The following is a 19731-nucleotide window of genomic DNA, read 5'->3' as shown; positions in this document are numbered from 1 at the left end:
AAGCATTACTTGCTCGCACATGGCCGCCACATGACTCATTTTCCTGACATTATACCAGATATTTTGAAAAAAACAAAAAAAGCCTGATGAGCATCCGACGCTGATCATGATTTTCAGACTGATTCCAACAGACTTTTTCTCACCTTTGCTAATCTGGAAAATGAAACACTCATTAGATTAGTTTAGAAGTCACCTGTTTGAAACCAACAGCCGATTATGATTCGTGGCGATTGAGCTGAAATCCCAGCGGATGAATAAATATTTTCAAAAACAGCAGGAAGAGCTAAACTTTCCTGAAAGGTAGACATTTACTTGTCAAAGAGAGTTTACTATGACATCTGCAAACTGACAAGCATTAAATGTGAACAAGTGAGAGGGATCACACGCAGTATTCACTAACAACTTAACATCTGCTACTGATACTATATATATATATATAGGACAGAAAATCAAATTCCATTAATTTCCTTGTCAGAAACTCATTATTATTCCTGTAGCTAACACTGTCCTCAGAGTGTTGTTATCAAGTAAAACAACCCTCACATGTAATCGGTCTATACTTAAACATTACTGAAGGAGTTGCAAATTAATATTAATAAAACTGTAACGTTCACAGACATGCTCCTTGCACTCACTTAACATGTTTTTCTTCCTATCTTGCTGTCATTACTTTGTATTATTATACAAATATGTCACATACAGACCACAGCAAAACTATACTCAGATGTGTTAAAGGACAAGGCTGGAAATGTTCTATATTTATTTTATTGTCAACAAATCTCATGTGCAGAGATTTGTTGACGATAAAGCAATAAATTGATCTACTCACAAGTACTATATGTGTATCCAAAGCCTGATATATCTTATTAATTTGTGTCGTAAAAACATGTTAATGAGCCACGCCGTTGCACTGGGTGACGTGTTCCTTCACCACAAAGATTATGGTCACGGTTGTTGTCTAGAAACGGCTCCAAAGTCTAATAGTAGCGATCACGTTTTCAGTCTCTGGAGAGTAGTTCTGTGTAAAGCAGATGCTCATGTTGCTGTGCTACGTATCACAACCTCTTCACTTTCTCAAAGAACTTCAGTACATGGTCAAGAGGTTGTGATATGTAGCACAACAAGCTAGCAAAGAACTTTATAGACAGAATTGCGTTCCCGCACATGCTCAGTGGTGTCTGCCGTACACAGAACTGCTCTCCGGAGACTCTAAACATGATCGCTGTTATTAGTCTTTGGAGCCGTTTCTAAACAAATTAACGTGACCAAACTCTTGAAGGAACGTCCAGTGCAACAGTGTGGCTCACTGACGTGTTTTTTGTCATTTTTGGACAACAACAGAGGTCTACGGCACCGAGGAATAAGATATATCAGGCTTTGGATACACACAAAATACTTGTTAGTAGATCGATTCATTGTTGGTTAGGTTCTGCACATGAGATTTGTTGACAATAAGAAAAATATAAAAAATCACTAGCCTTATCATTAAAGTTTTCCTTGTATGTGTGTTCATGTGTGTTTCTCCCTCCTCCAGACAGTACAGACGAGCAGTGTTTCAGGTTCTCAGACTGTGCGAGCTGCACCGCCAACACTCGGGGCTGTCAGTGGTGCGAGGACCGAAAGTGTATCTCCACCTCCAGTAACTGCACGGTGGTGAGTCTTCACCTGTCAGCGATAAAACAAGTTATCAAAAAAAAACCCCCAAAAAAACCCCATAAGCAGCTCTTTAGAGTCTCTGATGTTCATGATATGCTGCGATATGTAGATCTGCAGTATCAGTATCTTATTTCAAGCAGATGAAAAATTCAAAACTCAAAAGATAAAATATTTAAGATTTGATTTAAGGTATGTTTGATTTATATTAAAAACTGTTGCTTAGTGAGTTTTTGTTCTTCTTTTGCTCATTGTGTTCTCTCTCTGTCTCTTTCTCTGTTTTTACTCCCGACCCCGCTTTCTCTGTCTTTCTTTGTTTGTATGTGTGTCTGCATGTTGCTTTTGTCTGTCTGTTTGCTTGGCTGGGTTTCAATATGAATCTTTGAATGAATATAAATCTGTGTGTGTGTGTGTGTGTGTGTGTGTGTGTGTGTGTGTGTGTAGCTGACTCTGGAGCTAGCCCAGCAGCATGGCGGCGCTCTGTCTCTGTCTCCCCCTCCATCCATGTTGTCTGAACATCAGCTGAGCTTGTGGAAGCACGGAGCCAGAAGGAGGGGACATGTGTGTATTATTTGACACTTGACACTTCTTGTTAGGCTGCAGGTCAGCTCGCATCAGGCAGAGGTCAGACTTTAGAGCAGTCCGGTAGGTTATATGGAAATTGGGGTGAATCTGAATCGAAATTCAAAGAAAATTAGGTCCTGTCTCCTCTTGTTACCACCTTTTCTTGACCTCAATTGAAAATAGAATTGGAAAAAGAAAACCACAGTGTAAGGAGAGCCTGTCTGAACCGTGATTAAGTGATGTAAAAATGTATTCTTCAATAATCAAACACAACACTTCAATGATAAGGAAAATAGATCATCAGAAAATCATCAATACATGACAAAAGATCTTTGTCCTGGGCAGCTAAAGATCTATTATGCAAGTATTCAAATGAATATTTTTATAAAACTACAAAGCCTTCTGAGAGTGTTCACCTCTCAATTTGTTAAAATATATGATTTGAATTATTTAAAAATATTTTTATTTAAATTTGGATCATTTGCAACATGTGCAAAGTTTTTCTGTTCATTAAAGTAAGTGCAGTAGTTCTTGAGAAAATGGCAAAAATTTTAAATTGTTCAAAAACGCTTCAATGTCGTGAACCTTATATTATGAGAAACTGATCCCAATCTGCATTCAAAACCAGTGACTTGTTCCTTAGACCGTTACTTATCATCCCCCCAAATTTTATTGCAATCATATTTTTTTTTGATATCCTTCTATTCACAAAGAAACAGACGGAGAAAATAAAGGAACAAATAGATCAGGACCCAAATGAAAAAGCTCAAAATAATACAATCGTATACACAAAAACAAACATTCAAGGTCAAACTTATAATATGTATTAAATCAATTTAGCTTTTAGAACCATAGAGGTCATTAGAATTCTTCTAGATTACATTTAAGGGTTTCTATCTGAAGACGTAACATCTTTTTCATCCTCTCACAGCTGATCTGTCCGTGTATTTTAGGCCTAATGAGATTAGAAAAGAAAGGAAGCACTGGAGCTTCTAATAATATATACATCATGAGACCAGTTCTGACTGGAAAACAACTTACATATTGTATTATTGACACATTATAGTGAGTTCATTTTGTTAACAACCTTCTTAATCAAAAGAAAAAGACTTTGTTTTAGTAATTTCCTGTCTGATTCCTTCTGCTGATAAGAACCAGCGAGTTTCTCACGTTTCCTCTCAGCCTTTGAATAAATTTATAAATTGAACATTTGTCTTTCTGTAGCGTGAGTGAAATCCACAAAGCATAAAGAATAAACACAACTTCAATAAAAAAAGTCCACGTCAGCATAATGTGTTCGTCGTATAGATTTTCACTCTGCATGTTGTGTTCGGCTGTTTGATTCGCTCAACCGTTACGCTTTCATTCATCTCCAGCTTTTGTTGCACATCGCATTGATTTCTCCAAGTTTATTGCATTTACTGTAGAAGAAGAAGAACTCTGATGATTATGTTTAACCGGACTGGTATTATTTTCTCTTTTGTGTGTGCTTGAAGTCGGTGAGGGACTCGTCCAGGTGTAAACGCAGGGAGGAGCAGGAGTGCTTCAGACTGGCCAACTGCAGGAGCTGCTCCCTCAATGTCAACTGTCAGTGGGAGACACAACAGCAGGAGTGTCAAGCACTGCCTGGTGAGGAAACACACACACACACACACACATTCATTCACATCAGAACAAGCACAGACATGGTACAATAGATGATCTGGTGGAGTAGTATGGCTGAAAGGCAGGTATATACAGTATATACTGGAGAGATAAGTGAATTGGAAGCACGTATGAAGGTCAGGTGATGAGCAAAAGTGGGAACAACTGCTGGACAAGAGAAGGATTGGTGTTTGAAATATCAGTACACAGAAAAAAAATGCAATAGTTGACCGTTGCCATTTTAATACTGGGACCAGACTACACAATATCAGCCCAATAACAACCCACGTTAACAGACTTGTGGCCTCGACAATGACAATTAGATTTTGGCACCTCAATTTACAGGCTGCATCTGGGATGGCACACAAGGACCTGATAGGAGAAATATCACGTTAGAACTTTTTCCTTTTATCACCAAATTTGACCTGATCACCTGAAATAATGACAATCCTTACCTAAGAATTGTATTCAGAGGAAACCTTTGTTGTTGTTTTTTCTTCAATCTCTGTCTTACTTTTGAATTTTTGGGCCATTATGGTTCATCAGTTAAGATAATATGAAACTCACTGATTCTCTACACAGTTCCATAGTCTAATTATATTATCTATAGTATTAATTCAAAAAGTGAAAACAAAGGTAAAGTATATAATTTAAATAGCTTGTTGTAAACTTTCCAATGCAACAAAGAATTGTGTGTGATTTTTCCCCAGTTTATCAAATCTTGATTACAATACAAACCATAATTATTGTTTGTGTTTTGTTAAAATAGAAGTCAAAGTTACTGTAAATGAATATGCCACAAGAAAAGACACGATGCAAAGTGTTTAATGTCAGTCAGAAGCAATGAACAGGTTTTATCATAACGCTCATATGTCAGTTAAACTAAATAACTCAAGTCTTAATTGCAAGAATCTTAGAAAGTGTTTTCCTTCATATTTGTTGCAGGTAAAATCTGGACAGCTGACTTTAAGGAATTCATTACAAACTTGAATCATGCTCACAGATAAAACAGCATTTATTTAAGGATATTTCCAGAGGACACGACTCAAACAAAATGCATGCAGCTCATTTTTTCCTAAGAAAATCTGAACAGAACTACTGAGGAAACTTTTTTTTTTTTACAACTTGGCACTGGTGAATTGGTTTCTAATCCGCTTCCTCGGGCAGGTTGAGGTGTTGTGCAGCTAAATTAAAACACCTTGAGGATCTACATATGCATAAAACAAGTCTTGCATAAAAGACATACAAATGCACACATACATGAACGCTGGTTTCACAAAAGCAGCGTGGATCAGTTTGACATCTGAGTGGATGCAGATAATTGATACATTATTAAGAGTCTGGCAGCGCTGTGTTTCCCTGCTTCACCGTCTTCTGTATTAAACATAATTTGATCAAATTATTTCCAAAAAGCTGTTGAAGGAATGCTGTAATATGTTTACACACACACACACACATTGGGAGTATTTGCATGTTCCAACACTAACAGGCTGCATTTCCTTAGTGGTCTTCACAAATAAACACCCTCATACATCCATGCAGGCACGCACACAGACAGGATTAGCATACATTCTGAAACACACACATTTAGAAATACGCTCTCCACACAGTTGCAAAAAGGAAGTAGGCCAATTAGAAATGTTTACTGGATGTTCTGAATATGGATCCGTGGCTGACTAACAAACGAGTCCTACAAAGTCCTCCATGCACCGCTCCGCGCTGTGGGGGCCTTTAGCTAGAGCTGCTCTCGGTTTGACTCTGGCGCTAGCATGACTAAGGGCGAAGGAAATACCCTTGCTATTTGAATCCACAGCTGATCCTGTTCGATGCTAGAGTATGTGGTGTTGTGCTGGAGGCATGCTAGCTAGCTGCTTAGAACTGGCAAGTTTGCAATAGCTCTAAGAAGAGGTTGTTACTGTGTTTGCCCTTTTTTCTCTTGTCCACATCAAGGCCCCGTAGACTCAGATCCTGTTTGGTTGTTAAACTCTGAGTCGACTCTGTTGTTGAGCTGAGGTGAGGTAGGTGAGGTAGAAGTTATAGTTTTGTTGATTTTCAGGGCTAAAGACTGGGCTAAACTATACATTGAAAGTATAACTTTTCAAACTGAATTAACTGTATTGATCCCAGGAGGGAAATTTAGCATTACAGCAGCACATGAAGAAACCAGAGAGGTAAATGGGCAACTTGATTAATCAATTAGTTGCAAACTTAATTGCCAACTATTTTTATAATCGTTTTCACTCATTCTTTAAGAAAAAAACTTCCAAATTCTCTGATTCCAGCTTCTTAAATGTGAATATTTTCTGGTCTCTGTAGTCCTCTCTGACAGTAAACTGAATAACTTTGGACACAACCAGACATTTGAGGACGTCATCTTGGGCTCTGGGGAACAGTGAACGACATTATTCATCATGTACTGTATATACAGACAACAACAAAGATCAAAGTTAGAATACAGTATATTAACCCAACCGCTAATTACTACCTAAAAAAAATTGTTGACCAAATTTAGCCCAATTATGAATCTACAGGGGGTTTTAGGTTGTCCCACTTGTACTTTTGTGTTTTGTAGGGTTGCTCCCAAGTGCTGCAATGAGTCCTGCAGACTGTGTGACTTTTACAGATTCTACATTGGTGTATCTTCCATCAGTATGGGTTGAAACAAAGAGACAAACATCAATTTAACATTTTACATCTTTGAGATTTCTGTAAACCATTGATCACATAACTTGCATACTCTACTCCGACTGGCCAGTTAGTTTCTGACTTTGCTGCCATACTGGTGCAAAACATAGTAGTGTAAGCGACGTGGGTGTGTGAGTAGCAATATAACAGTCCAACACTGGGTTTTCCTCATAACTTTAGTGGAGTTTGATCCTCATCTCTCTCTTCCTCTACCTTTTCTTAACCCTGAACTACCAGCTGCCTGAATACTGCCACCTAGTTGTGACTGAATATCAACTAAACATTGCAAACACTGTAAACTCTAAAAAATATGTGAAAAATATGACAGTTTTACTCTTACAGTAGTGGCAGTGGCACCATAGTAGTACAACCTTGCTTGGCATTATATTTAAGTTTGCAATATGTCTCATTAAAACTGTGTAATACATTGACATACACACACAGGCTGGCAAGATTTATCAGATTCATGCTGCCTTGTCTGTGAATTGTTTTTCTTAGTCAAGTCTCTGGAGCTTGTTTGAGTTATATCATAGATAATTGGGAACCCAGAGAATGCAAAAATCGTTTTGTTTTTTTTACTTCATTGTGTTTCAAGCTACTTTATGTCATCCACCCTGCATCAAATGACATTTGCATACTGTTAAAAAACTTCTAAACTTTCCCACATCACTGTGAGTTTTGGTGGCCAGTGACAGCGTGCTGCTGGTGGTGCAGTTCAAACTGATCCTGTATCATCTCCAGTCTTTGAGACCATAATGGTGAACGAGAGATATGAGGACGCTATGTAAGATGGATCCTTTCAATGGATCAGTACCACTGGAAATGATATTAGTAAGTCTTTGCGTACATGTTTCCGAGTCCATTAGCAGGACAAGACAAGAAACAAAGCTTCTATATTTTATGTGAAGAAACATTGTGGCTGAGATGAACTGCGGTAATGGAAACGAGCTCCATGTCCATGGCAGCTGTGGCCTTTTCTTTAGACACCATGTTATGACTAATTATTCTAAATGGCTTGACATGTTTATCTCTGCTTTTACACAAAGACCGTAACCTAACCTATCTATTTATTTTTGTATTCCTCCATTTCCCCCCCCCCTTCATCTGTCTTTCTCATCTCATTCCATTCGATTATTGCCCATTTCTGTTGCCTGGGGAAAAAAATAAAGGAAGGCAGGTATTTTCTTTTCTGTAGCATGAAAAGGTTGGCGATGGAAGCCATTATGGGCCTGTGAATGTAATCAGTCCTGGAGTCCAAAATAAACAGCGGTGCTCAGTGGAGGAGAATGACTTTTTCTTCCCTTTCATTCTGGCTAATTGAACGGTCTCTCTACTATTATAGTCTCCCTCAAGACGCTACCAAGTGACTCTGATAAGAACAATGAGTGCATGTGTGCGTTTTTATGGATGAGTTGGTCTGCCTGTCGTACTCAGCCTTTGTTAAAGTTCACACCACGGATATATTCACTATTCTTCTTCCCATGTGCAACATATTTCTAAATTCTTGTTGTAACCCTGATGATTCAGGTGAGTACAAAGCAAGAACGCTTTGCTTTGATCTGAAATAACAGCATAAATCAACAATCCAACATCCAATATGATAAATTACATATTAACTAATTAAACCAGAAACATTTCTCTTAAAGTAATTCCATCGTCTGTTGATTTGAGAAGCACCGTTGATTGTCCAAGCCGTCATATGAACTCTAAATTCCAGTGTCGTTCCCTCATTTCCACTAGTCGCCCTCTGTGAGTTTCCCCACCTGACTCTCCACCTGACCTACACACCTGCTCCTCATCAGTCTCAGTACCAGCCCTCGACTAGCATGTCTGCCAGATTATCCTCCTAGCTTGTTTTGACAACTAAATGCTTTCCCAGCTTTGCCTTTTATGGATTAGTTTTCTGAATTATGCCTGTACCTGTTGATGACACAAGCGTTCACTTCAACCAAGTAACACTTTTTTTTATCCTCTGCTGAATGTGCTTCAGAGTCCTTTTTTACTTATTGTTTAAATGTATTTGACAGGGACAATGCTCATTAATCAACAGAAAAAAAGTACTGTGAATGAGCCACAGTTAGCTTAATTTTATCTGTTGTCTCTGGCCAGATATTAAAGCAGCAACCTAAAATTAGAATAAAATGACATCTTGTATAATTTATGGTACTTTATGGTACTGTGCTTGTTTGTCCAACATTGTCTCAGTCATGTCACTTTAACAGCATTTACAATTGAAATGGCAAATTAAATTTGAAACTTTATAAGCATTACAAATGTTAAATTTTAGCATTTTACTATGCTAACTATGCATCTTAACATGAGGAAATGATTAACATTACAAGTGAAATGTTAACATGCTTAAAATTCCAAGCTAATATTAACTTGTGATGTAAATAAACTTTTGGTATGCTTACATGATAACATGGTTCACATTACACAACATTGTTTCTAAATTAGCTAGCAAGTTACCATGCTAATGTGTAGTTTGTATTAAAACTGTAGGTGTGTTGACTGGTTAACAACATTGCAAGCTAAATATTAACATCACTAATGTTGTGTCTGCTAGTCATCCTGCTAATTGTGCTTGTGTGTTGTCATTCAGAATTTAATGCTAAATAGTATTTCAATATGCTATCAATCAGACTTGACATTTTCACCCAAAGATATCCAAGAATAACAATGTTTCCTGGTCTCTCATGAGCAATATGAAAGTTGCTAGCCAAACTAAAACTTATACTGAAGTCTTATTTGTGATTTTATGCTGTCTGTCGACCCAGAATGCCCGCTAAGATGAGTAATGAAGGTGTAAAAGGGATTGTTTGTGTGCCCTTTGTGTGCAGGCCAGCTGTGTGGAGAGGGCTGGCATCATGTCGGCGAGGCCTGCCTGAGGATCAACTCCAGCAGAGAGAGCTACGATAACGCCCAGCACTACTGCAAGAACCTGGGAGGAAATATTGCTTCTTTGCTCACAGACAAACAGGTCAACTTTGTTCTGGAGGAGCTACAGAAATACCAGCTGCAAGACAAGGTGGGTGGTGTAATAAACAAATTCATAAATAAAAGAAATATGACAAGACTTCTCCACTGTTGGTGTGAGGTAGCCTACTTATTATCCACTCTGGCTTCTCCATCTTTTGAAATTCTTGTGGCATTTATGATGCAGAATCCAAACTTCAAATGTGTCTTAAGATCCTCCTGAATATGAACCTAAAGTAGTATGAAGGCAAACAGTGTGAATGTCATTAGAAACCCTTCCTACACAGCTCATATCACCAGTACTGAATTCTTGTGGTTACTTCAAGCTGTTAACATGTGGGAAAAGTGCAGTGGATAGCTGCTATAATGCTATAATTTCAAAAGTTGTGATAATTAGCAACTACAGGACATCTAAAAGTGAAAGATGTCGGTCTTGAAAATTAAACTACAGTAACTTTCATCAAAAACTGAGTAAGCCATTGAGGTGAAAACATGTTGTATACACACTAATAATACCTACATTTGGCTTGCTTATGTGACAAATCAAGTGGTGGTTCAAAGCTGAAAGCATCTTGTGTTTTATTTAAAAGGATAGGGTTTCAAGTTCCAAGATTTTTAATACTCACATGTGGGTTCAAATAGTTATCGATCGCTGTAATCAGTCTTCCTGTTCATACTGGCCATGAAGTGATCCCAAGGTCACGTCCAATTATAGACAAAATCCATTAGTTTCTTAATGAAGCCTCAGCAGCAGCCTGATTAAGACAAAGCAAGAGGCTATTTTTAAAGGTTTAGCATGAAATTTGTTACTATCCATCCATCCATCCTCTGCAGCTCAGCAAGGAAACAGTCAGTAGAAACACAAAGACAGGATTTCATACTCAAATGAGTTTAACTTTGATTTAACTCACACTGCCGAAGCCAAAGCTTCAGCTGATTTTTATGGGCGTTATGTCACTTATCTCTAATCATGCGTGTTAATAGGAAGTGGATGATGACCAATAACTCTTTTGATGTACAGTATATGGCTTGTGAGTACTGCATCAGTGTTAAAAAATGCTTGTATCTTATCAGGTTGGGCATAACTCAAAGTAAAGAAAGAAACAAATGCAATATTTTTTTATAGCATTTGTCATTTATATGTATAAGCCATATATATATATAGATAGATAGATAGATATATTCCAATTAAATAGCTGCATCTGAATATCTGAGCTTTCAGCTGCCTTTATATTTCCTGTAGAGAACGAACACCTGGCTGATTAATATTGACAACTGATGTGCAACTTCCCAGAGTTCATTATGACATAATACACCTAGAGAAACACTGCTGCTACAACAGTGTGATTTATTGTAAGAAGCCAGACATTATGTCACCTTAAGATCATAAATATAACATTATTTATTATTGGATGCCACAGAATGTGTGAAATCAAGATCATAAATATTGAGTTATTTATACATGAGTGTATATCAGCAACTAATCAAAGAAGTGTGTTCCTGCTGTATTTGCATATGGCAACGACAACCGGTGTGATGTGAAAAATCACAATGAAGACGTGAAGACGGTTTAATTAATGTTGAGATTTTATTATGCAACTTAAGGTAATTAGAATTTCAAAGTTCTGACGCGTTAAAAAATATTTTTGGCAGCACGACACGTAGGTTTAATATCAGCAGGTAAAAAAAAAATTGGTCATAATTATTATTTGCCGTCCATGAAGCACAAAAATCAGCTTCATCATCACATCATAGTAAACCAAGACGTCTGAGAAACAGCTGTGAATGTTTTAACACAGTTTATGTGTGATTCTTTGCTTTTCAATGAGCTATTTGTCAAACACTAGTTGAGCAGATCAATCACCCCACACACACACACACACACACATATAGACTGAAATATCCACTTGTGATGTTTATGGTTGAAACGAGACTCTGACATGTTTGACCACACACTCAGACAAACTTTATGATGAATGTGCAGCGTCAGGAGAAACGTGAGCAGATATTTGAACACCGGTAATTGAAAGAATGTGTGCGTCTCTTTCCTTCTCCGTCTAGTTGAGAAGTGCCTGTTTTTAAACTACCTTTTGATGCTTTTAGATGATGATGATGGTTCCTAATCTTTGCGATTGTCATTCCGCTCTTGAGAAGCCTGATATCCTGAAGCCTGAATTTACTCTCCTTGCAAAAATGCAATTATAGGTCCTCCATCCTGAAGAGACGCTAAGTGGAAGTGCATTTGTGCATATTTGCAGCCTCTGACAGACACACACAGATATAAATACACATTTAATATAATGTTTTCTTAGTAGTTTCACAAGCTTTCGGTGATGCTTGAACTTCAAAGTTTAAGCCTTTTCATGTTTTCCTGTGATAGATCACAGCTGCGGGTGAATATTTTTGATACCTAACAGGTAAAACTGTAACAGCCTTTATCGGCCCTTTTGAAACTGATTATTACCTGAAATTATTCTATTATCAAATAAGCTAAAAATGTTCACTGAACTGCACTTCAATCATCTACTAGAGGTGTGTAGACTCTTAATGATATTTCTTGTTGCTGTGAATCTAAAGAGTTTCTGCTTTTACAACTATTACGGTAATTTGGAGAAAGTTTGATTTAGGATCCAGTTTCATGTAAAACACAACATTATGTTCTGGCTAAACTTTGTTAATAGCCTTCTGATGTTTCACTGTGTGGACGCAGCTCACACACTTTGTGTTATTGTTCCCATCGCTGTGTTTGCAGGACACATTTCTAAATAATTAGGGCTCGTTTTACTTGTTTTTGTTGTCAGAAATGAATTGGAATTACTGTGAATATAAAAGAACAATATGAATATAATCACAAATGCAAAACTATGGGTTATAGAAATACAATTTGCAGCTAAAAAACACTTGATTACCCTTTTTAATATCTTGCTGATCTAGCTATTTTGTGTTTTCTCATTTTTTAAATTTTGATGCTAGAAGCATATCCTGGAGTTGTTTGTATCAGCTAAACCACATTTGGTTTAGAAAGTGGTTGCTTCTCAGGTGCACTGAACTTTGGTGTTCAGTTTATTCTTAGGAATGAGAATAGTATGAATAAATCCTGTCCAAGCTTTCCTTTCATAGCAGCTCCAGACTGATAAAACAACAACTGAACAGAATTTAAATCATCCTCCGTCTCTCTCTACGCCCGCAGACGTTATCTCCGTGGGTTGGCCTGAGGAAGATCAACGTGTCGTACTGGGGCTGGGAGGACGCGTCGCCGTTCACCAACACCAGTCTGCGCTGGTTACCCGGAGAGCCCAGCGACTCGGGCTTCTGCGCCTACCTTGAGCGAGCGCAGGTGGCCGGACTCAAAGCAAACCCCTGCACCGCTACCACAGATGGCCTGATCTGTGAAAAACCTGCCGGTGAGAAAGAAGAAGTGGACGAAGAAAAGCGAGGGAGAGAGAAGGGACAATGTGGTCGAGGAAATATTTTAGAGCAGATAAAACATCCATTTGATTTTCATAACAAGAATAGCAGTAATTTTCTTAAATACATGAACATTTTCTGTGCTGTTAATATGGACAAACTGAAAGGATGGAAAGAGAGAAAAAGTGAAAATTGTATTAAATACATCCTTTTCTGTATGATGCAGCTAACTAAATGAGAAAATATCAGCTATATCACAGCATTAACTTGAAAAATTTAACTCATAAACTCACTTTAGTGTGAGGGGAAACTCTGAACTTCTATCTCATGATATAACTATCTTTAAATGTCTTTATTATCACACATCATTTTCTTGCCTTTGCCTCTGACCCTCTCCTTGTTTGTCCCGTTGTTCAGGGAGTCCGCAGAGTCAGAGCGTTCGTCCCTGCAGGACGCCCTGCGCTCTGCGCACCAGCTGCGCCAACTGCACCAGCCAGGCCATGGAGTGCATGTGGTGTGGAAGTACGCAGCGATGCGTCGACTCCTCTGCGTACATCATCTCCTTCCCCTACGGCCAGTGTCTGGAGTGGCAGACACAGGACTGCACTGGTGAGAGAGAGAGAAATGAAACTGGATGGAAGTTATATATGTCAGAGTGTGTTCAGGAATTGGAATTTAGGTCTGTTTGAATGTGTCTTTTTACTTTGTTTTAGTATAATTGTAAGGTATTGATGAGTTACTTTCTGGATTATAATTTCACATGCAAAACATGAAATAGGTTTATATAATATGATGTAAACCGTCACTATGACTTCTATGAATGCAGGACAATTATTTGTGGTAATCTGAGTATTTTTTCCATCTTTGTATTTCTTTTTTTACTGAGGTGAAGGACTTTAGTACTTTTTTCTTTACTTGAACTGGTCGGCAGTTTAGAAAGATACATGACCACACGACTTTTGGATTTGATTGCATCCATGAAATTTTGATTTGTCACCAGGCTTGAACAGTAGCTGATGGGTTAGACACATTATATCATCAGTTGTCAGAGGTAACTTGTCTTTTACCTTTAAGTTCCAAAGGTCAGGCAAATCAACTAACTTTGCTACTGAAAGTCTAGAAAGTATTTGCTATAGTACTGTTTGCCCATAATCAAACTAAACAAAGACATTTCTAGTCAAAAATTGTTCAGCTAAATGAATTGATGTAATTTCAGGAAGTGAGATTATGTTTGTGTCAAGACTGTAAACAGCTGCTGTGGGGTGAAACGTATATAGGTTATATCTGTGTAGACAGGTGACAAATTAAAGGAAAAACCAACATAAAGTGTCTTAGTTAGGTGTTGGGCCACCATGTGCTGCCAGAACAGATTCAATGCACCTTGGCATTGATTCTACAAGTCTCTGGACTCTACTGGAGGGATGATGATGGTGTTGGAGAGCGCTGTCTTGTCTAACACGTTGGTCCAAAATCTCCCAGAGGTGTTCAATTGGGTTGAGATCTGGTGACTGTGAAGGTCATAGCATATGATTCACATCATTTTCATACTCATCAAACCATTCAGTGAGCCTTCGTGTCCTATGAATTGTATTGGGGCATTGTCATCCTGGAAGAGACCACTCCCATCAGGATAGAAATGTTTCATCATAGGATAAAGGTGATCACTCACAACAACTTTGTATTGATTTGTAGTGACCCTTCCCTCTAAGGGGACAAGTGGCTTCAAACCATGCCAACAAAATGCCCCCGCACAGCCTAACAGAGCCACTGGATCCCCTCACTGTAGGGGTCAAGCATTCAGACCTGTACCGTTCTCTTGGAGAACACCACTCGGGCACTCGCCCACATGTTGAGAATATAGTGAAGGATGACTCATTTGACCACATCTCTGTAGACCAGCGCCTAGATGGTTTTTGCACCACTGAACACTCAAATGTGCGTTCATCTTTGTAATGAGGGGTTTATGCACTGCAGCCCTGCTATAATATCTCTCTCTATGTAATCGTCGATGGACTGTTCTCGCTCACAGTCTGATCACGTCCTGCGTTGACGTTCTCAGTCACCTGAAGAAGAGTCCCTCTTCTGTTTTTCCTTACATATCGCACTAATGCACGAGCATCACGGTCATCAAACGTGCGCTGACGACCACAATTTCCGAACCTTTTTACTGATTCGATCTCTTCCTCTTGCCGTCTTGATAGGAAATCAGAATCCACTGGGCCTGCTCGGCATTTGTATACCTGCCACAGAGCGTAATTGGATGTTAATGGCTTAATTGTACCATGCAGTGCACCTGTGTGGAAGCATCTGCACTCATTATGTCTCTCTACTCATTTATTAAGGTTTTTCTTTTAATTCGTCACCTGTCCGTATCCTTTTGACGATCTCTTTCGTGTGGCTACGAGCACAGATGGATGGAAAAATGAGATGGAGTAGTACTCATAGCTTTTAGTGATGTGAATAGAGTTCTGTGTGTGAACACGGGAGTCATTATAGACTCATATTGATCCCTTTCTTATCAGCAGTCAGGTCTCTGCCTCTTTCTCACACACAACTGAAACAAAACACACACTCCAGCACCGAGGTAGTGCCACCTCTCCGCAGAAAATCGATCATCTACAATGACACACGACTAACTCAATATGAAGTCCTTGTTGCCGTCTCTTTACATTCCTCTCTTATTAACACCTCCCTGGGGACGGTGAAGGTTTTTCAGTTTCGCCACCGCTTCTCCATGTGGTTCTGTTTGAGTACAGAGGTGTGTGTGGCGCAGGAATGTGACAGATGAGAGAGACAAGGGGGTTCTGAACTATGAAAGCTCAACAGAAATGTGACAAAGTTGTCAGACCTCGCTGTGGCCTCCCTGAATTTGCAGCTACTGATTAGTGTCGCTGTCTAAACCGTATGTCTGTGCTGTCAGCAGTCATTTGTCTTAAAGATGCTTCAGATTTGTCCACTAGGAAAGGAACATGGAGTCACTTAAAGGGGACGTATCATGTTTGTCATTTATATACTATTATAATGTAAAATGTCTGTGTTAAACATGGTTAAAATTCCAAAACATGAGGTGAATATATGTAAAAATGCCACCTTCAAGTCAAAAGCCAGGGCTTTGGTCTGCTCTGAACGCCTTGTTTGCAGAGTTACTTCGACTTCCACATCGAACTGATGTCAGATTGTTCGCCCACAAATGGCCGCCCCTTTGTTGTCAAGTTGTCCGCTCTCATATTTCAGATCAGATTTGGGAGAAAAAGATGTGAAATCCGACTTCTGCTGTTTGTTTACATAGCCTTCGGAGCTGGCAGCTAACCAATCAGAATAAAGTGGGCTCATTAGGAGGCGGGCCTTAAAGAGACAAGAGCTAAAACAGCCTGTTTGATTCAGAGGCTGAACTGAGGAGCTGCATAAATAATGAGTCTTTTTAACTGTGAATCTAGTGGCCATAGTATGAATGACCAGAGGACCTCCAGAATGACCCATAGGACCGTTAGAAATCACTGTTAAATAATAATGATGTTTTATGGCGTGACAACACTGTGGTTAAGGTCTGGTTAGGTTTAGCACAAAAAACACTTGATTAGGGTTAGGAAAAGATCATGGTTTGGGTTAAAATGATCACTTGAAATACGGTTTATACTTCCTTAAAGTTACGCAACCTTCATCGTCACGGCAACAGTAAACACCACAACGTTAAAGGTTTTTTAAAAAAAATGTCCCGACTCGCGGTTGGATACATGACACCTGCAGTTGGAAATGGGAAGCGAACAGTGGTCTCCTGCAGCAAGGTCCACTTTTTGCCATTTAACTATCTGGCCATTCACACAACCCACCTACCCATAATAAGACAAAATCATCTTATTAAATCACATTATACTATATAATCATCTGAACTTCCACGGATCATAATTACTACAGCTGCCAGATTGCGTAAATGTAACAACAGGTTGTTTTTGCTGGCCTGAATTTTAGATCTTTACTCTTGTTTTTCTTGTGCGGATGGCTTTTTTTTAATTCCACAAGTTTTGGATATTATTTGTTGTTGCTACACATTAAAATGTAACCTACAGTGGAGCCACTCTAAAGCAATAATAGATTTTCTACATGAACCATTTCAGCTCCATATAAGCTAAAACATTTCTCCTTGATCTGTGGAAGTCATCGTTATTTATTCAAAAAGGCGAATAGTAGTTGTAGTAAATCCTACTGTAAATCCTGAGTATGCAGTGGTGAAACATAGAAGCAACAAGACAAACTGCAGATATTACATTTGATAATATAAGCAGGGTTTTTTTTGTAGATTAATTTGCTTTTTTATTTTTTAATTATAGATGGTTTGATTAAAAAAATAACTCACACATAACCAACCTAATAACTAGAGGTAGTCAATGTAGAACTAACTACAGTGGAAATGATGCTTGGTTTTAGGACAAGTAGAGGTAAAATACAACCATATTTTATTCAGCAGTACAAGTTTCTAGTGTGGGGAGGAGAAAAAAAAAAAAGTCAAAATGTTCCCCTCAGGTAAAACTTTTTAATGGTATTTTCTGTCTTTTTTGTCAGACAAATAGTCAATTTGCTACAAATTATTCTTGTTTTGTAGGAGTTAAGAAAATAGCTTATAAAACTTTGAGATTTTTTATTTTTTTTTTGTCTTGTGACTGGTGATTATTATTCCTCGCCGGTGTCAGTACTCTGAGTGCAGACGGTTCTGCAGCCAAGATTGTTTTCCCTTCTTTCATTTTACCTTCAGTGCTTACATAATGGCACCTTTTCCTCCATCTCCTTTTTCTCTTTCATTATTCATATGAATTTGGTGGCAGAAGGTGTGTAGGAGGCTTTTGTTCCGCAACTTTTTTTATTTTTTTATTTTTTACCTTTTGGTGCTACAGTTTATAATGTAAAATATGACACAATGCAAAGATTTCTTACTTTCCACATCCTCAGATGCAGCATTGTTGCTCTTTTACAGTCCATCATTCTTCTGCATAGCGGTTCATATTTAACTTTGTGCCTCACTTCTCTTCTTTATTGATTAATCATATCTTGTTTAGGGAGCCAGAACTTCAGGGTACAGCTGAAGGATTTATGACTTCGGTTTTTTTTTTTTTTTTTTTTTTTGGTAGATGCTTTTGCAAAAATATTGCTTTTCTGGAGGATCCCAACTGAACTGGGTCATTTCTTTATCAGATCAATTTGGCCCAAGGCTTTGTGTATCATTCCTATTTTTCATATTGGCTGGAGGCTCACTATGCACTCCTCCACACAACCTCCTTGAAATAATTAGCTCCAGTGTTGCCCCAGCAGTCACATTTATTTTGAAGTTTTGGGAGCTCTTTCGAAAAGTAGATTTTTCAGTCCCAGCCTGATTGTACTGTACTCTTCCTCCTTTCTTTTGCTTATATGACAGCCTCCAGCTCCATACTTTACTCTTTTTAAGATGTCCCTAGGTCTTGCACCTACAGCTTTATGGAAATGAATATGTCAGCTGTGGAAGAGTGTGTAAATTAAACATATCATTCTAGATGTCAGCTTGACAATACTCTTTTTTTTTCTGCATAGCCTGAGAGGTCAATGTTTATTTGCTTCTTCTGCTGGTTTATATCCGCAACAGCCGCTGTGGATGCCCACATTCAGGCGTTAATTCTGCATCTATCCTGTGGGAACTGCTGGCAGTAGCTTTTTCATCCTTCAGTAGATAGGAAGATACAGAAAGACTTTCACAAACAACTGCTTTTGGGGATGGAGAACAACTGCAGTGCAGCCTTTCAGCTCTGATTTGAAGTGAGTTTACATTTTAACAGTGTAGACACTGTAGCCCCCTTTTTAAACTCACTTCACTAATTCTAAATTAAGATAAACTCATCATTTATTGATATTCATCAGGATCAGACACTTGGAATCCTGTTGAAGCTCTGCTGAGGCCTGTACGCTTCATTTTTTGAGTGTGCTGTTGATGTACACAACTGTCCTACAATGTAGCACGCAGAGGGGAAGGAGGAGATGCTCACAGCTGCAAAAGAAATTGAAAAAATAATTGTGGGTGGTGGTGAGACCCAGAAACATCGAAACAGATAAAAAATAAAAACAATAAATAAATATCTTTGGAAAAATACATTGCTGTTTTTCAAATGTAATTGGCAGTGACGTCCTAAAGCTGCAAATCTGTCTTATCATTTTTAACTTCAAACACATACTACCAACATTTGTACAGACTGTATAAAATGTATATGTAGTATAAAATTGGGACACAATTTTATGTGCTTAGGATCATTGTCCTGCTGCACCCCCCTAAAATATATATACATATATATATATATATATATATATATATATATATATATATATATATATATATATATATATATATATATATATATATATATATATATATATATATATATATATATATATATAATTGCTACCAGTCCTCCGCTGCTCATCTAATAAACAACCACCAAACATCTTTAAAGCATGCAAAGATATTCCAGTGAAGCCCCATATCAAAAATATAGACCTGGAAACATGCATGTTATTTCCTCTTTATATGCAATAAAATGTTTTTCCATATGATTTATTAGCCAAAACCACTACTATTGTTTTATAAATTAAACTGCCAGCAAATGAGCCTTAATATTATCATCACATCAACATAACTTTTTTATATCTAACATGTAAACAATCGATTGTTAACATCCAGGCATCCCACAATTAGATATAATAATAGTAATGAAACGACAGTATAGGTCTAAAATCCAGCCGCCAACAAACGAGCTACAGTTATGTTTACGCCATCTAGTGGCC

At 38.1% G+C, this 19731-nt stretch overlaps 1 protein-coding gene across 3 annotated transcripts in view; it reads left to right on the top strand.

The window, feature by feature from the left end:
* Positions 1-19731, top strand: part of atrnl1a (attractin-like 1a) — a 322517-nt gene that overhangs the window by 77022 nt on the left and 225764 nt on the right. For 2 of the 3 annotated variants that reach the window (XM_044372295.1, XM_044372297.1), the window contains 6 exons: positions 1535-1653; positions 2098-2214; positions 3714-3846; positions 9387-9574; positions 12713-12926; positions 13348-13539. In XM_044372295.1, the coding sequence (XP_044228230.1) occupies positions 1535-1653; positions 2098-2214; positions 3714-3846; positions 9387-9574; positions 12713-12926; positions 13348-13539 (963 nt within the window). The remainder of the gene's footprint in view (positions 1-1534; positions 1654-2097; positions 2215-3713; positions 3847-9386; positions 9575-12712; positions 12927-13347; positions 13540-19731) is intronic. The other variant, XM_044372296.1, reaches the window with a different exon arrangement.

Source organism: Thunnus albacares, chromosome 14 (assembly GCF_914725855.1).
Source record: "Thunnus albacares chromosome 14, fThuAlb1.1, whole genome shotgun sequence".
Classification (NCBI taxonomy): domain Eukaryota; kingdom Metazoa; phylum Chordata; class Actinopteri; order Scombriformes; family Scombridae; genus Thunnus; species Thunnus albacares.
Note: the sequence above shows the minus strand (reverse complement) of the source record. Positions and strands in the feature narration are given on the sequence as shown.